General features: G+C 30.7%; 1 protein-coding gene across 1 annotated transcript; it reads right to left on the bottom strand.

The window, feature by feature from the left end:
- Window positions 1–3856: 3856 nt before the first annotated feature.
- On the bottom strand, window positions 3857–7591 carry LOC114758987 (putative disease resistance RPP13-like protein 1). The gene has a single exon (XM_028948081.1). The coding sequence runs from the start codon at window positions 7589–7591 to the stop codon at window positions 3857–3859; it is 3735 nt and encodes a 1244-aa protein (XP_028803914.1).
- Between the last annotated feature and the right edge of the window lie 5675 nt (window positions 7592–13266).

The raw sequence follows: 13266 nt of genomic DNA, 5'->3' as shown, positions 1-13266 counted from the left end.
ATATACCCCATATAATCCAATAAAGTAGTTATCAAAGCATAAATTATATGGACAATTTTTTAAACTCATCATAACAATGTTGTTTCAGGTCTAAAAAAGATGGAAAAAAATATAAAATTTAAATCGGTTGACCTAGTCAAAATTCTTGATCAAATTGATTAAAGGACTAGTTCATTAATTTATTGGTTTGATTGTTTGACCTGGGTTGAGTTCTAATACTATGGGTAAGTATAAAGTTTTTAAATTATTTTCTTCTTTTCAAGGTTTATAAATTTTAATAAGTTGATTTGCTCATTCATTTATTGATTGGTGCATGTTGATAATGGGAAAAAAAAGGCAAAAGGATTTAATAAGGCATATCCTCTTTGGTAAGTATGGGAGAGTTCCACTAAGGCACATAACGTGTTGGCGCTTTGTCCCCTAAAGATTCAACATTTCATCCATATTCTTTTGATTCACCTACCCCACCGCTTTATTCCTTTCATTTTTTCTCCTCCCCCACCTTCCTTCCTCTCATCTATTTTTTTTTTCCTTTCTTTATCTGAATTTCTGTCTCTCTCTGTACTATATGGACATATCTGTATATAGTACATTTACACCACGTATCAAAATATCACAAGCAACAGAGTGGATATTTGATTGAAAATAGAGATCAGGATGATCATATATATCACTGGGATGATTAGTCTTCTATGCGGATTTAGTAAATGTTATTAAGTGAGATGCTATTAATTATCCTGGTCTATATTATATATATATGATACTAATTAAGACGATTATTTTTTGTTGTTTATGTTAGGGGATGAGACAATTATTCTTTCGGAAGTTATAATATATGATGTGTTGATATGGCTTATTTGAACTCTTAAAATATTTTTTTTTTAAAATTTCTTTGTGAATATTTGTTTTGCTAGGTACATGTATCTTTTTTTAAGATAATTCTATTCAAAATACTATTAAGTATTAAATGTAGGCGCTCCCTCAATGAGATCTTGAATATTGATTTATCATTTATAAAGGACTAGTTCCTGGACCAATCCCGTTAGTTGTCTTTGTCATACAATTTTAGAAAACAGTTATGAGCTATTTGGATTGAGCGCGTCCTGAACTTTCACGGTGATTAAAAGGAGAAAAAAAAAAAAACAAGAGAAGTTTGGAAAACATTTAAAAAATGGGGTAAGGTTGGTTGGGTTTGTGCCTCTTGTAGGCTGGCATTCTGCTAGCTCCTTTCAAGAATTTGGCCCAACCCATCTTGATATGAACTTATACAATAAGACCAAATACCTTATACTCCCTTTGAATCTAAATATAAAATTTAAATTCATTTTTTATGAATTTTTAGTCTGCAATCTACCAAAAAAATTATTGGTTAAAATAACATAGGTTCTTTGTAAGTAATTCTTCTCTTTTTTTTTGGCTAGTAAGTAACATTTCTATTTACTTAAAGTTTCACATCATATTTTGATTAAATTAAAACACTGTGACAGTGTTTGGTGCGAGATGAACAAATAACTAAACATAGGCAGCTAATAAATTAGAGATAAAGAAAGAGATATTTAGACACTAATCTAGTCCTCTTGAGAAACACTCAAAAGATTTTCCCATTATAAAAGTCAATTACAGTCCCAATAACTTATACAACAAGCTCACCTACGATTCTTACAAGTCACAATTCTAAAATTTTTACATAGCTTGCTCATAATTAGTATCTAGACCCCAAACTAATCAAACATATGGAAAAAGCGTTTTATTGCATAAATTGCACTCAAATACTCAAATTTCAACAATAAGTATTCAAGAAGTATACAATCAATCTTCAATGGACATTGATGAGGCCCCTTCTTCTGCATTTCTTTTATTTATTAGTCCAATGACTAAGTTCCTCTTTGACCACTATCAGTTATTCTTTGCTCCTTGATTCTGCAATAAAGACATATGGATCAATCAGGATCCATTTTATCAATTCCATTTGAAATAATTTGAAGAGTATTTGTTATTATCAAAACTAATAATTGATTGGCTAGCAGTCAAAGATTTGATTCTTAACACATTGAAATTAGTAAACTAAACAATGAGACTCATGTAGTCCAAATCTGATCATTTACCTTCAAATTCCAAAATTGGAAGGTGTTTGTCAAAAATATTCAACATAATCACTGCACATCCATTTTCTGACCTGATTTATGCAAAAAAAATATCATATTAATTTTAAGAAACTATCGTAATATACTAAAATGAGTATAAAAAAAAATTGCAAGTGGCTAGTTATTCAACAAAAAGTGATGTCCAGGTAAATCAAAGAGCGTGAATTAAAACGCTAATCTCAACAAATTGAGCTAAGCATGTAATACCAAATCTAGATATCACACCTTGATTTGTTGTCCTTATTATTGCTGAAGTAAAATAGGAATTGAGGAGGAAATTCAATTCGCCCCATGCCAATTGTCAATTGCATAATACCCACAATGCCCTTAATGTTGAAACCTGGAGAAGCACAACCCAGAAATCAAATTTTGCACCCAACTTATAAAATGATTGAAATGAGAAACAAAGCAATGCCCTCTTTTTTGGTAACACATAGAAATCAGGACCATTGATAATTTTTTCCTTTAACTCTTGAATTACCTGCCTTCCTTACTTCTCATATAACTGTTTTCTTCAAAACAGAGTTCCCTCACCTATTTCGACATGATTCATTAAAACAAAATACTACTATTAGATTAAATTCTACAGCACATGAATATGCTTTCTATCTCAATAATTAAAAAGTAGTTAGTTTAACCAAAATGCATTACCTAAGATTTGCCATCTTCAACAAACATCTGGCCATTGCTCTGCTTATTGAAAGCCAATAAGTTTCTGCTTATGCAATTGTAGATCAAGTCACTGAAAAGAAAAGAAAAGGAAAAAGAAAAAGCAACATCCAAGGAAAAAACTGTCAGTCAAATTTAGTTTTGTGCTTTTCGAGTCATTTGTGAATATAAAAATAAGATATTTTCTGTCACTCAAAGCTTCATATGAGGACCATATTAAATTAAAAACATTGAAGTTAGCAAATTTCTCTAACAAGCAATGAGCCTCATACAACCAGGCTATCTAATCCTATACCTTGGAATACCAATCTTGAGACGGTGATGCCATAAAACCCTCAAGGACAAATTACAAGAAGGCTTAACGAATATTTAACACACAAAAAAATGGAGAACCATCACCTTAACAAAATTACATCATATTTCAAAATGGCAATTGTTTAAGGCAAAAAAAAAAAAAAGTTGATACTCACATGAGCTTCTCATGATGAATCAACTCCCAGTTTGAGCCAAAAAAAGAAAAAAAATTCCCAGAGATGATGGCTTTTGATGACAGGAAAATAGAGAATTTGAAGCAGAGGATTATTTTGAAGGCACTTTGCCTTGATGGTCTTCAAAATCTTTTGGTAACTTTGGAGTTTCAATTCTACCACAAAGCTTCAGAATCCGCAGTGTGAAGAAGTAACACGAAAATGGAAATCAATTCGTAACCGAACATATGCTCATATGTGGTAATGGAAAAATATATGTTTTCAATTTTATTTATTAAAAATCTGATGCGATATTAATAATATTTTGCCGAACATGAGAAGTAACAAACTCTTTTTTTTTAATAAGAAAAACAGTATGTCTTTGTAGGAAAAGAAAAATTGAATGTGCGCGCGCGTGTGGGGCATAGGCAAGATGTACCCATAAAATGTTGGCATCTATTTGATGATCACGAAGGGAATATATCATATGTGGGTTGTGAAAAAGAAAAAGGAAAAAAAGTGTGTATATTAATAGATACTAAAATGATGAAATGTTGTGAAATTTGAGAGCTCACCTTAATCATAGAATTCTCCATTGATTCGTATGGTGGGAATATGGGTGATCTTGGACAAGTGTTTCCCTCTCTCATAATCATATCTCTCTTCTAATTTTGGACACCGCCAGATCTCCAGCAGTGAAAGAGAGGATGGCAGCGCATCTTCTGGCAAGGATTCAAGATTCTTGCAGTCTCTGATGACGAGCCGTTCAAGAGAAGTAAGGTGTTGAAGCCCTTTTCCTTCTAACAATTTAAGATTGGACACAGATTTGATGTAAATACGCACAAGAGAAGTGGGTAGTAATTGATTCTTTAGCAAATTATGGAGAATACTTTCACTTCCATCATTCGAAACATCAAACCACGAGAGAGAAGTCAGGCGTTGAAACCCCCAGTCTTGGATTGGTATAGAAGATAGTTCATTATAGCCCCCAATAGTAAATGATTGCAACTTAGAAGGCAAACCACCTTCAGGCAGTGATTCCAACTTCGAAACACAACTTAGGAGAAAGTCTTGAAGGTTGGCAAGGGAATCAACGTGTACTTCTGACATTGATCTAAGTTTGTCACAATTTCGAACCCAAAATGATGTTAAGGCAAGAGCAGATCCCCCAACATGTGTAAAGGTCTCCAAATTATGACATCTGTCAATGCAAAGGTTCCTAAGCTTGGGAAAACAACCTAATGGAAAAGATTTCAAGGAATGACAACTATTACCAATGCTCAAGTCTTGAAGTGATGTGTAGTTTTGCCAAGAATCCTGGGGAAGGAACTCTAATTTCTCACAATTGCTAATGTTAAGACCTCGCAAAGAAGTGGGCAAACCATCAATTGGGAAGGACGTGATGGATGGGATATCTGCAAGAGACAGCATTTGAAGACAACGACTACCCATTATCATTCTTGGCAAAGACCGCAAGCTATCACACTTATTAATTCTTAGAGATTCCAAAAAGTTCGCAGATAAATCATCAAGTACTCTCAATAACCCCTGTTCACCTCGCTTAATGTTTAATTCTTGAATAGATGTAATCCACTGCAAAGTTGCTGATTTTGCCTTCAATTGTTTGCAGTTTGATATAGAAACATTTGTCAATGATGGAAGGTTGTCGGGCATGTCTCCCCTCAGCATAGGACAATCATGCAAACTCAAACTTTTGAGCCGAGGGAAAGGAAATTTGACACCTTCACCATCAAACAACATCCATTCCTCCCAAATAGGCATATTTTCAAATATGAGAATCTCCAAGGATGGAAATGGCTGAAATGAAGAATACTCGGGCTTGCTACAATAGAATTCATGTCCAACAGTATGCACTGATCCCATTCCATGAATCGAGAGCTCTTTGAGAGAAGGTAGTTCTCCAAATTGTGGGAGCAAAACACAATTACTGCAATCACTCACATATAAATTGGTGATATTTATAAACGATGAATCTCCCATCCAACCAGGGAAGCTGGTGCCTCCATAATGGTTGATGGTCAATTTTTTTAAATTTGTAGAAGGTTGCAACATGTTAAGTACATTTTTCACAGTTTGTGAATCTAAAGCATCGCAATCCCATTCCAACACTAACTCCGCAATCTTTTCTCTATTCTTCAAGTTTGCCTCCAAAGCATCCGTAGAATCAACAACATTTTGTAGATTTGAAATGGAAAGTTTACCTTGCAGATGAGGAAGCCTTTTCAACTCTTTAATTCCCAATCCACCTGGCTGTTTTCCAACCAAAAAGGTACTCAAGGTTTGAAGATTCTGTAGTTTTGTAATTTGAGTGGGCATCTCATTCAAAGCAGTTCCGCTAATGTCCAGATGACGTAAATTGACAAGGTTTTCTATCTTTTCTGGAATTTCATTAAAATTCACACAATTTGATAAAAGCAATGTCTGCAGGTTGTAAAGGGTAAAGACTGCATCAGGCAAACTTCTAATTAAAGTATAGGAAAGGTTGAGATATCGTAGATGTAGCACATTGCCAATTGAATTTGGTACCTCAATGACATTTCTGTACCCTGATAAGGACAATGCTCTTAGGCATTTTAGTTTTGTCAACAAATCATGGAGCAACTTTTTGGACAAAATACAAAATGTTTTCCCATTTCTAAATTCATTTTGTGTCAAAAGAGTCCTCAAATAGTTTAGATGGCAAAAGCTCTCACATTCTTTATAGGTGGTATATATTTTTTGGGAAAACAATAAATGTCGTGCAGATTTTGGGACATCATTTCCCTCAAATTGAACATAATTCTTGCCAGCTACAAATTTGGCCAAATCATTGATGAGATCATGCATGACAAACTTTTTTGGATTACTACCATATTGTTGAAAGAATGACCGTGACAGTAATTCATTGAAATAATCTTCTACTTCTGCCTCTAATGTCTCCTCCCCATGGAATTGCTGCACAACACCTTCAGCCATCCATAACAATACCAATTTCTTTTTCTCCAACACAAGATCTTTTGGAAAAATTGAGCAATAAGCAAAACATTTCTTCAAATGTGATGGAAGATAAAGATAACTCAAACGCAAAGCAGGAAGAACATTAGCATTTAGTATCTCCCACTGCTTGTTATTCAGAATTTTATTCCATTCCTTTGCATCCACTTTTGAACGCAAAAGACCTCCTACTGTTTTAGCAGCAATTGGGAGACCACCACATCTTCTTGCAATTTGCCTTCCAATTGCTTCTAGCTCTGGATGTTTGTTTGGATCTTCATTTGCAAATGCATGTTTGGAGAGCAAAAACCAACAATTATCATCTGAGAGACAACTCAATTCATGTACGGGAAATGTATGTGTGATTTGAACAACTCTTGGTTCACGAGTTGTCACAATGATTTTGCTTCCTGTTCTTCCGCTATGAAAAGGAGTTATGAGATCATCCCAATCACTGTAGTTTTCATTCCATAAGTCGTCTAACACAATCAAAAACTTCTTATTACTCAAATTGTTTCTTAATTCAACACGAAGGAAATCTAGATTTTTACCATCGTAGACTTTTTTAGTGACAGACTCAACTAGATTCTTAGTCACCTCAAAAACATTAAAATCATCTGAAACGCATGCCCAAGCCTTCAAATCAAAATGCTCTTGCACCTTCTTGTCATTGTAAAGGAGTTGGGCAAGGGTGGTTTTGCCCAGGCCACCCATACCCCAGATAGTGATCACTCCTATAGCGTTACCTTTTGGATCTTCATCACACAGAAGCATTTTCAATAGTTTCTCCTTATCATCCTCTCTACCAACCACAACAGATTCATTTACCAATGATGTCGAAGCTGTTTTATGCGCTTTCAAGCTAACACTTTGCAAATCAAGAATATCCTTTTGTTTGGCAAAGTGTTCAAGCCTTCGGGATGTTGTTTCTAGCTTGGAGTTCATCTCTCGGTTAAATTGGCCAAAAGAAGAAGAAAGGAAAGAGTGCACCTTGTTAACAAAACTTTGAGAATCTTTATCCGCCTTGCATCTGAGAGACTCGGTGTTGATTTCATCGAGTAAATCCTCTGCATCATAGACAGCATCTTTCAACTTTTCGAGCCATTTCTTGACTGCATCGTTCGTGATCTGCTTCTCTTCCGCATCATTGAGCACAGCACCAAGCATCAACAGAGTTGTCTCCAGCTGATCCAAGAGAGATACATCGAGCTTTCTACTTTTCATGAAATCTCGAAACTCGCTTGAGGAGATCCGGTCGAGTAAGGTCTGCACAGAAGCAGAGATCAGTGCTTCTCCCACCTTGGCAGCGAACTCCATGCCTTGTTCTGTCTAGTAACTCAAAGGTATTACTTTAGATGATGGACGAGACGATTGAGAATGAAAAGAGTCTGATAGGAAGCGATAATAGAGTGGAGCTGGTTTAGATTGATTTGAGATAACACTTAAAAGAGGAAGTTGGTTGACATTTGGTTTCTTTGTGCCTCGGAAGATTCTGAGAAATATGCAGGAAGAGATATGATTAATAATTTGAATCCCATATATTTCTCCAAAAAAGACAAACGAGGGTAATTGCTAGGAAGACAAGAAGAACGCGTATTGTACTATTGTCCATATGGTAGGCCATGCACAGCAACATCCCTGTTCTTTCGTGGAAGAGTCTGCCCAAAACAATCACTCGTTTTCCTATAATCTTCATTTTTCATTATTTTCACATTTTGATGTCTTAACATTGTTTACGTGCCTTAGATTGTCCTAAATATCAAATTTCCTAGTTGTTTTGGTAAAATTAATAAAATTAATATATTTTACATTAATATTAATAGTTTTAAATGAAATAATGAATACATATATGAAATGAATTTTAAATAGATACAAGAAACCTTTTTATTTTATTATAATTTATTAGCTATGTTTTTATTTAGAAAAAATTATATAATAAATATTTAAAATTTTCCTCTTAAAGTTAGGAAGAAATAAAAACTCAAAATCCCATATAATACGTTTCACTCTTTTCTAAATCAAAAAGCTAACTTTGCATAGCCTAATTAATATTAACATTATAGTAATTATTTCATTGAATTTTTTGTCAATACTCCCTTCTATACTATATACAAATTATAAATAAGTGAACTATGTAGATTAAAATGTTTGTTAAGAATAATAAATTTGCAAGAAACGTTCTTTTTCCCCCAAATAAAGAAAATGATTGGAGAAAAAAAAAAGGACCGGAGAAACAGATCAGTATTTGAGAGTACAAATGAAGAATTGGCCAAAAAAAAAATGAAGAAAAAAAGTGAATTAAATTTTTAAACAAGTACCAAATATATATATATATATATATTATAAAAAGGACCAATTCATAACTTATGGAAGAGATCAGAGGGAGTCATGGTGAAATAAAAATCTTTTTTTAATTGTCATTCATATGCATCTTTGTTTTCCTATTGACCGTTGAACAGCTTTCCAGGCCTCATTTCTGTTATAGCTGGCGTCCACCGCCACCGTCTATGCAATATGCACGATGCACGGACGCGAAAGTGACCACTGGAAAGTACTTTTTGTCCTGAAAAATGTTAAAAAATATTTTCAGATATTTTATTTATATTTATTTAATGGACTTTATGAGAAGATGAGGAAATTAAAATTACTCCTGAAAAATAGTTTAAAGGTATAATTGTTCTTAAAAGATTAATACTTTAAGAATATAATTGCATCACAATTTTTTTTAAACTGTTGAATGCTATTGAAAAAAAATAATCTAAGATATGGACACGCTTCAAAGAATATTTTAAAATGCTAGATCAGTTTTATGCTCGATTTGGATGGGAAAGAAAATGACAGCACAATAATGAAAAAAGAAAAAATTAAAAAATGTTATCACGTTGGATGAACAAGAAAAAATAGAAAAAAAGAAAATGATAAATATTTGAATGACCAAAATATTTTTTTATGCAAAAATATATCATGTTTAAAATTAATTTAAATATTACAATGAAAAAATTATACTATTTCTGTCCTTAATATAAGAACTAGTTGACTTTTATTTTGATTATAAATATTACACTCCAATCTGTTTTGTCTTTTATATATATTTTTTTTAAGGTAGTCTTTGTCATAATAATGGTTCTAACTAATAGACTTGATTAGCAAGGATAATTTAGAAAAAATAATATCTATTTATTACAAATAACTAACTTAACTAGTTTTTTTTAATTTATTCAAATCAATCAACTAAATCTTATATTAATGACTGAAGGTAGTGTTAACATTAGTATTATCAAATAATTTAAAATCAAATTATTTTATAAAGGTATATTTTCATATTACTTTATTTTAAAACCAGATAATTTGGAGAAAAATATTGCTTTTAATTGTAAAATAAAAAAGTGAATAACATTTTAAAGTTAGATATAACAGAAGAAAATAAATAAATTATACATTATTAAATGTTATTAATAAATATTAAAATTATATGAGTTTTGTCCAAAATATGTATTATAAAAAGTATCAATTCATAGCTTATACTCATCCCGTCCTGAGTGTAAGATCTAATTAATTAATTTGAGTAGATTAAAAATATTAATTAAATTTATGTTTTTTTTTAAAACCCTTTAAGTATCTTTCTAATTTCTTTCCTCCTTCTTTCATTTGATTATTATTGAAAAAAATTAATAAATACTCATCTGGTCTTAAATATAAGATTTTTATACATTTATATACAGTATAAGAATCTTATATTTAGAATAGGATGCGTATGAAAAATAACTCTTAAAAAAAACGAGTGTCATTTTCGCATCCGTGCGCAGAGGGTGACGGTAAAAAAGATGCCAGCTATCACATAAACGAGGCCTAGAAAATCACTCAACGGTCAATACAAAAACAAAGATGTGTATGAATGACAATAAAATTTTAAGCATTTTGAAGTATTTTTTTAAGGCTATCTAACATTTTAAATTATTTTATAATTTATTTAACATCTTAAAATATTATTCATATGCATCCAGTATCGTTAAAAATATTTTTTAAGTGTTTTATATACATTAATTTAACAAACTTTTTGACTATGAATTTAAAATAACTCCTAAAAAGACACTTTAAAGGCACAAGTGCTTTTGAAAAAAATTCATATTTTAAAAATAAAATTGTATTATAAAATACTTTAAAATGTTAAGTGAGAAGGGGGGGAAGGCTGGCGCATTTAATTCTCTTTCCCCTTTGTGCTCATGTTCACAGGGATTCAATATTCATGGATAGAACACTTAAAAGAGGAAGCGTGACTTTTGATTACTTTGTGCCCCTCGGATAACGGGGGGAAACACTATCCCGGAAGAGAATGATTAATTATATGAATCCCATATATATCTCGAAAAAAGGACAAAAACGGGTAATTGCAAGGAAGCCAAGGCATGTAAATATTTAATCTAAAAACTATTTAACTAATTTGAGTATATTAAAAAAATTAGTTAAGTTAGGTATTTATAATAAATATGAGTTGATTTTCAAAAAATTTCTTTTTTAATCATAATTATTATTAGATAAATTTTTTTTAATATGTGTAATCAATAATGATACTTTAGTAAATAAATTATAAATTTAAAAAACAAAATAAATTACGGCGTTATAACAAAATTCGAATTCCCACTATCTTTTAGTCTTTTGGAGATGATACTTCATTTTGTTTCTCTCTCTTTTCTTCAAAAGTTGAATGTGCATGCCTGCCAAGTTGACAAGAATATTTTCTTGATTCGAGAACACAATTGTTTTTTATTGACGACGAGGTTAGGTGGAAAATTGTGAATGCCATGTGACTGCACATGAGCAATTTTGATCAAACAAATTTATTTTAGGTTTGATTTAGGTCTTTCTTGGCTTCTTGCTAATAAAAATATAAAATCTTTTATGGCAGAATTTTCATCGGCCTGTTTTCTTGAAGGATGTTAATATTAAATCTCATTTTCTTGAAAGATTAAATTTAAATTAAAAGAGCGCCATAGATGACAAGGTCAGATTTGGAGAAAATATCGAAAGTCCATGTTGGATGCATATAAAAATTAGATAAAATACAATAATTATCTCTCTATTTTATTTAAATTATGAGATTTTTTATTTATTTTGGAAATGCATATAAAACTTTGGTGCCTGTTAAAAGTATTTAGATGGAGGATTTGTTTGGAGCTCTGCTCAAAACAGATTTTTAAACAAATTTACGTAAATCGAGACAAAACTCTTTTTATATAATTACCTCATATTTTGTAAATCACGTTTGAAAAGCTATTTATAAGTCAATCCAAATAAGTTTGGAATCAAAATCATGATTTTAAAAGTGTTTTTACGGTATACGAAGTAAATATTTAAAAGAATTTATCTTGATTTATGAAAAAGTACTTTTAAAAAACACATTTCACTCAACCTAAACACCCACAAAATGCATGTTACATAATCATTTTTTATATATTTAAGATTTTTTTGTGTTTATCCAACTATTAATTAATTATTAAGTTCAACTTTTAAATTTTTATTTCCACTAAAATGCCCTCTTTGATATAAGAATTATTTAAAAATTTATATTTGCTAAAAGTATTTTCTTTTGCAACAAAAAATTTGCATATATTTTCAAATTTTTTAATACGTTGTAAAATTTGAAAAGTTTAATTATATCATAAAATTTTCTAATTGCAAAATTTCCTCACATTTACTGAAATTTATTAAATTAAATTTTTAAATGTTTAAAATACATATTTTGAATGCATATTTTTAGAATATTCATGAGAGTTAACTATTTAAATTTAAGTACATATTTTTAAAATCGAAGACGTGTAAATTTAGATTTAATTACATGTTTTTAAGATAGATGATGTGTAATTAAGACAGAATACGATGGGGATTAGAGCATTTTACTTTAAAGATTATCCATGAGAATTTAAGGAACACGTACTAATCAAGTTCACATAGTTTAATAATTTCTATTAGGATTAATATGATTTTTTGTCCCTTAAGTTTGTGTTTCTTTTGATTTTAGTTTTTTAAGTTTCAAATAAGGAGTTTTGATCTCTCAAGAAGTAAAATGATCTTAGTTTTTATTAAATTATATAGATCAATATTTTAAATAGAAAATTTGAGAGAAGAAAATTTATAATTTGAAACTTAATAGACTAAAATTAAAATATAAATAAAGTTAAGGGGTTAATAATTGTATTAAACCTTTTATTATTATTGAAGCCATACTACCTCCTGGATCCTCTCGTCTTTATTCCTACTGTGTACTGTCCCCATCATAGTGCTCATTAAACAAATATTAAGTTGACGACCATGATTAAATTAATCAGCTTCTGAATTGCCCGTGATTGACGCTGATGATTTCTTTAATTTTTTGTTTTCATCGTGTGGAAAAGTTGACAAACAAATGTAATAAGTCTTTTTGGTTAAAAAAAAAATCACCGTCTTTATGAAAGCAAGTGCTTATCTGGGTAATTTATTTAAACGTCAAATTTAATTTTTATTTTTATTTGAGCATTATTAAATATTTATTTTATATTTAAGTAATATTTGCACTATTTATTAATTTGGAATACTTATTACTCCCTAAAAAAATTTAAAGATGAAGATATCGTGAACAATAAGAAATGCTAGATTCAAATCAACTTGTTAAGTGATCGATTAGCCAAAAACCTTATTCCATTTGATTTTAAATATAAGTCATTTTTAATTAATTAAAACCCACATGTTGTTTCAGCATCATTTCGTCAAAAGTTGAATGAGAAGACTCCAATAGTAGACTAGACAATATTATTTTCTTCATTGGAGGACACAATTGTTTATTATTCACGAGGCGGTTAGGTGGAAAATTGAGAATGCCGTGTGACTGCACATGAACAATTTGTTTAGCAAATAAAATTAGTCGTATTAAAAAAATAGCAATACTGAATTATAAGGGGTTTGGTTCAACCTAAAAATATTTTTACATAAATTGAAAAAAAACTCTCCTCATACTT

The sequence above is a fragment of the Neltuma alba genome, unplaced genomic scaffold (genome assembly GCF_004799145.2).
Source record: "Neltuma alba isolate B1F8T4 unplaced genomic scaffold, ASM479914v2 tig00010779_pilon, whole genome shotgun sequence".
In the NCBI taxonomy this organism is placed as follows: domain Eukaryota; kingdom Viridiplantae; phylum Streptophyta; class Magnoliopsida; order Fabales; family Fabaceae; genus Neltuma; species Neltuma alba.
Note: the sequence above shows the minus strand (reverse complement) of the source record. Positions and strands in the feature narration are given on the sequence as shown.

What these genes read in the sequence shown, in the direction of transcription:
- LOC114758987 (XM_028948081.1), bottom strand. Translation starts at nt 7,591, where the DNA reads ATGGAGTTCGCTGCCAAGGTGGGAGAAGCACTGATCTCTGCTTCTGTG.